Below are 8,914 nucleotides of genomic sequence, written 5' to 3'. Positions count from 1 at the left end.
AAATATATAAACCTCATGTAAAAACACCAGTAGCTAAACAAACAAACGCATATCAAAACACGATGAGTAACGAAAACAGCATATAGATCAAGAAACACGCGTACGCAATAAGCCCCCGATGCTCATCCCCGCACGACGCCAGCTCCACCAACAACTGTGTACAAACCCTCGTCGACCACATGACAAACACCCCCATCATGACAAATATCACCAGCCCACCTTGCGGCACGAACAACGTGGCCGCAGAGAGCATCACAATCGGCAACATACAGTACCCGATCAAACTCAAGCACCGGTACAAGTCGAGGTTCCCGTTCCGACCCGCCATCATATTAAACACCACATACAGAAACAAAGACGCCACAGTCACCCACCCCAATATAATCCCAAAATGTAATTTACCCGCCAGTAACTGAAACAACCCAAACGCCATTAAAAACAAAAACGGACCGGATAAATCCGCATCTTCGTGGAGATCCGGTTTGACTTTAAACGGGTTTAGAATAGAAACGGTTTTGTTCCAGATTTGTTTAGTGTTGATACCGAGTTCTTCTAGGAGAGGCAACTCGTCGTCGAAATTAGGGTTTCCGCCGGAGGTGGTGCCGGAGCCGAATTGAGGGGTGGAGGCTGCGGAGGAGCCGATGTCAAAGGACATGAAGGGGATGCCGGGGTTTGAGGATCTCGGTGGTTGGAATGGTGCCGTGGGCAGGCGGCGTTGGGGGCCGGAGGGGAAGATTACCGGCGGCACGGTGAATTCTTTTGACATCGTTGTGGAGGTTGTTATTGAATTGATTGGGTTAATGATCGGATTAACGATTTGGGTTACGATTGACGGATTGAGTAAGAAATTGAGGGTTTGAAGATGTGAAATGGGGAACAAAGGAACTTACAACGAGGTCCCTGTAGTTTTAACGTAGTGGAGAATGACACGTTTAACGGCCCAATATTTAATATCGTTTTGAGTTTGACATGTTTTCGTAGATATATAATCGAACAAACATGAACAAGGGTATGTTCGTTAGAGGTGTATAAAACCGGTTTTAAATCCAAACCAAACCGGTTTGGTCAAAGGCTGGTCAAAACCGGTTTTAAATCAAGATATGTCGGTCTGGTCACGTCGGTTCGGTCCGGTTTATAAACCGGTTTAACTTGTTTTAAACCGGTTTTCATCAAATCGGTTCGGTTTTAAAACCGGTTTGGTAGATCTTAAGGGGAACCGGTCCTGAAACTGGCAGTTTGGGTCGATTTAGGAGCCGGTTTGGGTGAAACCGGTTTTGAACCCAAACCGGTTCGGTTCGGTTTGCCTAAAACCGGTTTTTTTTGTACACCTGTAATGTTCGTGTTCATTTATTTAACTTTAAACGAACAACACTTTACGTTGTTTTCCCGAGTTCATTTATGAAAAGAAAAGCAAGGAAAAATAGTTTTTTATTTTGGCATCACCACTTTCTCTTTAATTTTCTTTCCTTCCAAATCTTTTCAATTTGAAAATATACAAATTCTCTTATTTTACTCATCATTCTCTCCCCTCCCCTCCTTTGCTTTCTTTTAATGAGACTCGGGAACACCTCTTTTAAATTTTCCTTCCTTTTTCTTTCTTAAATGAAACTCGGGAACACAACATTAATCAAACAAATATCCGGTGTCCATGTTCGTTTGTTTCAAAATGAACATGTTCGTGTTCGTTTATTAAAAATCTAAACAACCAGTTCACGAACGTAAATGACCATAACTGAACAAAGATAAACGAACACAAAGTTTTTTTCATGTTCATTTGTTTATTAACAAAACGAACTTCCCGTCGAACGTTTCACGAACAGTTCGCCGAACGATCGAGCTGTTTACAGGTCTGCTATTTGCTTTTTGGGATTTGAAGTAAATTGTGCTAAATAAATAGGAAGTGACAATGGGCTATTCAAGCTATACACGTGAAGTACTTCCTCTTTGATGTCCAAGCAATGACAACCAATAAGTGGTGAGCCTATTGTTATTGTGTATCTTGATGGTTCAAACTTCAAACATTATATCAGGTCAAAAATCTCACTAATAACAAGACTGTTATGTAAGAATGGGTATCCAATTAGTTGGGCTAGCCCAGTTGGCCAGGCAAAGGATGGGAAGACACGGGGAGACCCGGGTTTGATCCCTAATGTCGACCGGATTTTCCCTGATGCATAAAACCTGTCGTGTCTTCAGGCGGGGTGAGCGGGGGTTTTACCGGGAATGCCAAATGATCCTTAGGTTCCAGCGTGGGTCCCGATAATGTCAACATAGTCTGGATCGAGGGTTATGGGGCCGTGAATGCGGTCACGTTATCACTTAACTGAGAAAGTTGCCGTTCAAAAAAAAAATAATGGGTATCCCTTGAATGGTTTGTCGGATACACATGGTTAACCCATGTACGAATCTTATGATCTATGAAACTGTAACTATTTGAATCACAAACAACGAATTGAGTGAGAGGGGGGGGGATTTTCTTGAGCATGGAGTAATTTTTTTTTTTTCAAAAACATGTAAATCATGATATATCCGGTTACTAAGCTCTTAGCATTATCAGCTTTACCTATGTAAAAAGTTCGCTTTATTTTGGTCACGAAACTTTTATGTGAACATCATTCTCTCAATATTCCTACTAACCAAAAACACACAAATTACACACCGATAATATTAAAGGTCAGCTCTAAAATCCATCTTAATATTTGGCTTATTATCATTGCTTATTGGAGAATATGAAAGGCAAGGAATGAGAAAGTTTTTGAATGTAAGGATGTGAAGATTGAAGAAATAATTGGGGACATCAAGTCTTTTCACTTCTTTTGGTTCAAACACATGTCAAAAAGTAGAAGTATTGATTGGTCGAATTAGTGTAAATTCTCGTTCATGTAGTTTTTCCCCTGTAGTGTTTTTTTTTTGGTGGCTTCTCTCCGGGATGTGGAGGTAGCTTTGTGAGTGTCTGTTTGGTTGTTTATAAAAGTTTACAATTAGAAAAAAAAAATAATTAACCATATGCTTCGACATGATGTTAAAATTTGTAAGCTTGATCTCAACGATCTGTACTTGCATGTGAAAGATAATAGAAACCTAAACTAAGTCGCAAACAATGTGAAACTTGTTAATTGTTTCACTAAAAGCGAGCTTACGAATACCTTAATTGCTTAAATAAAGGTTTTTTCAAAAGTTTGATAACTTCTTTTATTTATTTATTTTTTCCCTTTTTAAAGTAACAAAGATGAAAACTATTTCTTTTTCTTTCATGTTTTCTACAACCTCAAATGTGACAAATGTGTTTCGTATACACAAGATATAACGTGACATGGTCACAATAACACATATCATGAACCCTTTGATTGTGTAAAGTTTTTTTTTTCTTCTTTTTACAAAACAAATATTACATACCCTTAAATAATTGTTATCTTTTTCATCCTGTATCTTCTCGTACACATGTATAGAACTATAGATTGAGTGTTTGATAATTAATCATATATATTATATAGTTAGGAAAAATAACTTTAGCAATACAAAAGTGATGCTGTTATCCTTTGTCCTTCATCCTTGCATATTATTTGCTTTAAACATATGTAAACACCACAACTTATGAACCTTAATGTTCTTTTCCATCTCTTTAACTGATCATTGTTTGATATAAAAGGGTCCTAAACCATAAACCAAATGCACCATTCATCATACATTGCAACTTAACAAGAATCATTATCACACCCCTATTGTTTTTCGACATGAAACCGATGAGTTCATTGCTTCTATGGCTTTCATTCTTGACCGTCTCTTGGGTCATTGAATCTCCGGTCACTGCACAAGAAACTTTTTTCAAGATACCACCTATTCCACAACCATTACCACCACCTCCCCCGCCAAAAGCAACACCTCCGCCACCACCCGTGCCTAAGCAAGTGAGATGTCATTCTCCTTTCTTCCCATCATGCTTCGGGCAATGGCATAGTTGTCCGTCCGACTGCAGAAAAGATTGCTATGTTGATTGTGTTTCATGCAGGCCGGTTTGTGGTAAGTTGTTTCCTATTTATTTAATAATGTTTTTTTGTGTATTTAATAGCTAAAAACTAGATCTCAAAATACATTTGAAAATATAATAATAATAATAATAATAATAATAATAATAATAATAATAATAAGGCTAATATAATAGCTATGGTAATATTCAAATTTCAAACTAAAGATAGAATAATAATGACTATAAAACAAACTTCAAAATAAAAAACAAATGATAAATCAAATAATAATGACTATAATAAATAATAAACTCGACAAAGAGTCGCGTTTTTAATTATCAGGTTGTCACATTCCCGGGGCTTTATGTCAAGACCCTCGGTTCGTAGGTGGAGACGGCCTCACATTCTACTTTCATGGCCATAAAGACCAAGATTTTTGCCTACTGTCCGACCGCAACCTCCACATAAACGGTCACTTCATTGGGAAACGAAACCCAAAACTCACCCGCGACTTCACTTGGGTGCAATCCATTGGAATATTATTCAATGATCACAAACTCCTAGTAGGAGCAAAGAAAACATCAACATGGAACGATAACGAGGAGCATCTCTTCATATCATATGATGACACACCTCTATCACTAGACGGGAAAGACTGGAGTTATCGTAATGCATCGTTAATGATCACTCGAACGAGCCCAACTAATAGCATTGCCATTGAAGTGGAAAATAGTTTTAGGATTACCGCCACGGTGGTGCCTATTGGTGCTGAAGAATCAAGAATCCATGGTTATGATATTACAAATGATGATTGTTTTGCACATTTGGACTTAAGGTTTAAGTTTTATAGCCTAAGTGATGTAGTGGATGGTGTTTTGGGACAAACTTATAGGAGAAACTATGTGAGTAATATCAAGGTTAGTGCAACTATGCCTGTGATGGGTAATATACCAAAGTACTCTACATCGGGTATATTCGCCACTGATTGTGCTGTTTCACGCTTTGATCGCCAGAATGTAGCGCCGGAGATGGTTTCCGGTGAGGTGTTCTAGTCCACCACACATTGTACTACATGTATTTTTCATGAATAAAATAAAATAAAATAAATGCATTATATTATTATTATTATTATTATTATTATGACGATTTCACACAAAATCGGATTTTTATCAACTCAATGGTTGTAAACGATGTGTTATATATTTTGTAACAAACTAAAGGTTACTAGAGAGTATTTCGAACGGCAATCTAATGTACCCGTAATACGACACTAATGTTTATTACATAATTCGAACCATTAATAAAAAGATGAAAAGAGAAAAAGACAAATTGAATTTTAAAAATCTCATCTTTTTACAATTGCCCAACAATAATCTTACTCCAGAGAATAGCTGTCACCGGTCCCACCTTTCACACTAATTATTTTCATTACACATCCGTTAAAAAAAAACTTAACTTTGTTAGGTTTTTTTTCAAATTACAAACCGATGTTTTATGGCTTTTGATTGGAATGAGTTTATGAATCTATTGATGAGTCAGCTCAAATGGTGCTCCAAATGACGAAGCGGTGCTTCAATTCGGGTGTTTAAACTTCCAATTAACAAAAATAACGGAGTTAAGTTATTTTTAGCCGAAGTCCACCGGAAGCAATTAGTGTGAAAGATAGAACCAGTGGCAACTATCTTCTAATACGAGACTGTTACCAACCAAGTTTAAAAAGGTGGGATTATTATCGCGAAGCTAAAAAATGTAAAATTATTAAAATCTAATTTATTAAAAAAAAAAATCTGGTACAAGTCTAACCACTGAATGAATCCATTTATTCTCTCCCAAAAATAAATTACCTAATAATAATTCTCAAATTTCTTAAAACAATAATAATGCCTCAGGTATATTAAATTATTAATATTAATCTCTTCATGTTCTAGATCAGTTTTGTTCTGAATTGAATTAGGGTTATCCATGTTTATTGATCTGTTTTGTTATTATCATTATTATACAATTGTTTGAATCTGTGTATGTTGACCAAAATCATAATTAGTTAGCAGTCTTTGAGTATTCAATTATCATGGGCTTTCTATGGATTATTATTAATAATGTTTCTTAAAATTGTTATTTGTAGTATAATATGAGAGGTAGCTGTTCTATAACAAGTAGTTCATTTCCAGTTTAAATTCAAATAACCATGGGATGATAAATAATTATCAAATATTTAGCAGCTATTCGTGTGACGATGAACTTGCTAATAATATATTTGCATGGCAATGCAGACTGTTGTTCTTAAGGTTGGTATGTCATGTGGCGGTTGTGTTGGGGCCGTGAAGAGGGTTCTCGGCAAAATGGAAGGTTTGTTAATATTCATCTTTTATATCTTAATAAGTGGTCGTAAACTTGGTTTTAAAAGGCGCAAGTAGCATATACTCCTTGTCTCCTTGGTCAAAATAAAATTGGATCAAAGTTACGGTCTGTAGGGAGGCTGATATTAAATACAACCAAAGGCATGAAGAAATCATTAAACCTTTATTTGATAATAAGGTTGATATTTTAAAAAAATCATTAAACCTTCATTTGTATTTAAAAAATGTTTAATGATCTGGAACAACAAAAGGTGACTGTGAAGGGTAATGTACAGCCAGATGCAGTCCTGCAGACGGTTTCCAAGACCGGGAAGAAAACCGACTTTTGGCCAGCTGAAGGTGCATCAGCTACCGCTTAATCTCTGTGTACTAAATGGCTTTTTTGAACTTGGTGTTGTGACTCTAAAATTACAACTGTCCAGTGACTGTAACATTTGGTATTTTGCACTTGAATAAATGCAAAACATGATTGATGTGCTGTGATTTCTTGGATAGTGTTTGATTCGATTTTTGTTATGTCAAAATGGCATGCAGCATATATTTTATCAGCTTGTGTTAGATTAAATTACGTGTGATAACGATTTCAAAGGGAGTACTCGAGTAGTATTCGATACTAAACACAGATTGCTATAACTTGGTTATACAACAAAGTCCCTTAACTGATATAATCAGGTTTGTAAGATGGAACTGACATGAAAATTAACCTGTTTTTTCAAAAGAAGCCACACTTTTAATCTTGATATGACTCAGTTTTTTAAAATGAATGGTTGTATTTGGTATTGTTCTTAAAATTATGTTTAAAGATTCATAATCCTTCAAATGTGTTGTAAAATTTTGATTTTTGTACACTGCCATTATGGGAAATCAACTCTAACAAGTTATATTATATTCTTCACATTCAAGTAAAACTAATATTATCTTGCAATTAAAAAAAAACTTGTACATAATGATACAAGAATTGGATAGTTTCACCTCTTTCATGATGCAGAAGAACAAGTACATCACAGTTCTTTAAAAGTTTCAAAATAAAAGATATTGACTACTGCATAATCTATATATAAAAACCAAATATCAACTTGTCCACCATAAAAAACTACTGGTGGATCCATGCTGCAAATCTTCAAGAAAACAAGATCATAAAAAATAACTTTCATAGAATCTTGATGTGACAAATGATGAACCTTTTCATTTTCATACAATGTAGGTCTTCTGTGAACTCTTTGGGCCCCGTTTCTTTCGCGGGTTAGAAGTGATCAAGCAAGAAAAGGCATTAGCAAGCTCAGAGTCCTCATTTGTCATCAACATCTTGGCTTTTTGAGGGTTTGCAAGGAGTAGTTTTGATACAAGATACCCTGCAATTGTCCATGTTTGAAATAAACGCGATTGTTTCCCTATGAACCGACCCCGTTTGGTGTCATAGTATTCGGGCCACTTGTCTTGACTTAAACGTCCCTCAGCTATCTTGACGGCTCGTTCTGCGATTTCTGGTCTGTCCATCTTAATGCATGCTACCGTAAGCTGTAAATAGAAGATTGCATATTAAGTTCATTCATCCATGGAGTTCTCACATAATGCAATTTCAGGGGTGGTTGGATTTGTGCTTTGAAACTTATGATTATCTAATAATCAATTTCGACGCAGTTGTAACTAGGGGTGTAAACGAGCTTAGCCCGAGCTCAAACTCACTTCACCTTGAGCTCGGCTTGGCTCATTTATTATTTATCAACTTATTTGTATACATTTTTATATTTACTAACTTTTATATATAACATAGTATACTATTATTATTTTTATCATAATTTTATATACAATAAGTGTTATTATGTGAATAATATTAAAAATATTAAACAAAAATTATAAAAATATTGAGCTTATTTAGGCCTGTGAGCCTACTCGAGCTCGATAAGTGAACCGCATACTAGGGGCTCATTTTTATACAAGCTTCTCTTTAGGCTTGAGCTTGTTTATCAACCAAGCTTACTTTTAGGGTCAAGCTCGATCATGTTTAGGGGGTGTTTGGGATTCCTTATTTTACCTCCTTATGACTTATACAAGTCATAAGTTATAAGTTACAAAGTTGTAACTTATGACTTATACACTCACAAAACCTAACTTTCCCAAACACCTTATAACTTATAGGTACTTATAACCTATAAGTTATAAGCTATAAAGAGGTAAAATAAGGAATCCCAAACACCCCCTTAAGCTCGGCTTGATTACAGCTTTTAACTTGATTACAGCTTTTAACGGGCCAATCTTCAATAGCCCATGAGCAGCTTAGCTCGTTTACACCCATAGTTAAAACTAAACTGATCATCAAGGGTAAAACGAAATTACCTACTTACCCCTTCTTTTAACCTTCTTTGAGAGAGATTTACTCTCATTTCACAAAATACTATCCTTTTTTCACAAAGGTCCTTTATTTAATTTCTTTATTTATCAAAATTTATCAAACACGCCCTTTTAAAGTGTAGGATACCGACCAAGAATTTCCACTTGCTCACAAATTCCGCGTTGAAATAAAGTTCATTTGAACCCCAAAGACTAGATACAAACCTGCCAAAGCAAAGTCGGCCATGAGCCTCCATTGTG

The 8,914-nt window shown here is 35.8% G+C and overlaps 2 protein-coding genes across 2 annotated transcripts; one reads left to right on the top strand and one right to left on the bottom strand.

Moving 5' to 3' along the window:
* LOC143579236 (uncharacterized) lies at nt 1–766 on the bottom strand. Its single transcript, XM_077062606.1, has one exon. It carries the CDS (start codon nt 764–766, stop codon nt 53–55), a length of 714 nt encoding a protein of 237 aa, XP_076918721.1. The 3' UTR covers nt 1–52.
* A 2,968-nt stretch (nt 767–3,734) lies between these two features.
* Nucleotides 3,735–5,017, top strand: LOC143579219 (uncharacterized). The gene is made up of 2 exons (XM_077062595.1): nt 3,735–4,020; nt 4,308–5,017. Exons 1-2 carry the CDS (start codon nt 3,735–3,737, stop codon nt 5,015–5,017), a joined length of 996 nt encoding a protein of 331 aa, XP_076918710.1.
* Nucleotides 5,018–8,914: the final 3,897 nt, after the last annotated feature.

The sequence above is a fragment of the Bidens hawaiensis genome, unplaced genomic scaffold, assembly GCF_021521415.1.
Source record: "Bidens hawaiensis isolate Kalapana, Puna unplaced genomic scaffold, B.hawaiensis_p1.1 tig00029633_1, whole genome shotgun sequence".
Lineage (NCBI taxonomy): Eukaryota > Viridiplantae > Streptophyta > Magnoliopsida > Asterales > Asteraceae > Bidens > Bidens hawaiensis.
The sequence above is the reverse complement of the archived record's forward strand: the minus strand, read 5'-3'. Positions and strand labels throughout refer to the sequence as shown.

Bases quoted from the DNA above. Each gene is read 5' to 3' on its own strand.
- LOC143579236 (XM_077062606.1), bottom strand. From the start codon at position 766: ATGTCAAAAGAATTCACCGTGCCGCCGGTAATCTTCCCCTCCGGCCCC.
- LOC143579219 (XM_077062595.1), top strand. From the start codon at position 3,735: ATGAAACCGATGAGTTCATTGCTTCTATGGCTTTCATTCTTGACCGTC. The intron at 4,021-4,307 runs GTAAGTTGTTTC...TTTAATTATCAG, and splicing joins TTCATGCAGGCCGGTTTGTG to GTTGTCACATTCCCGGGGCT.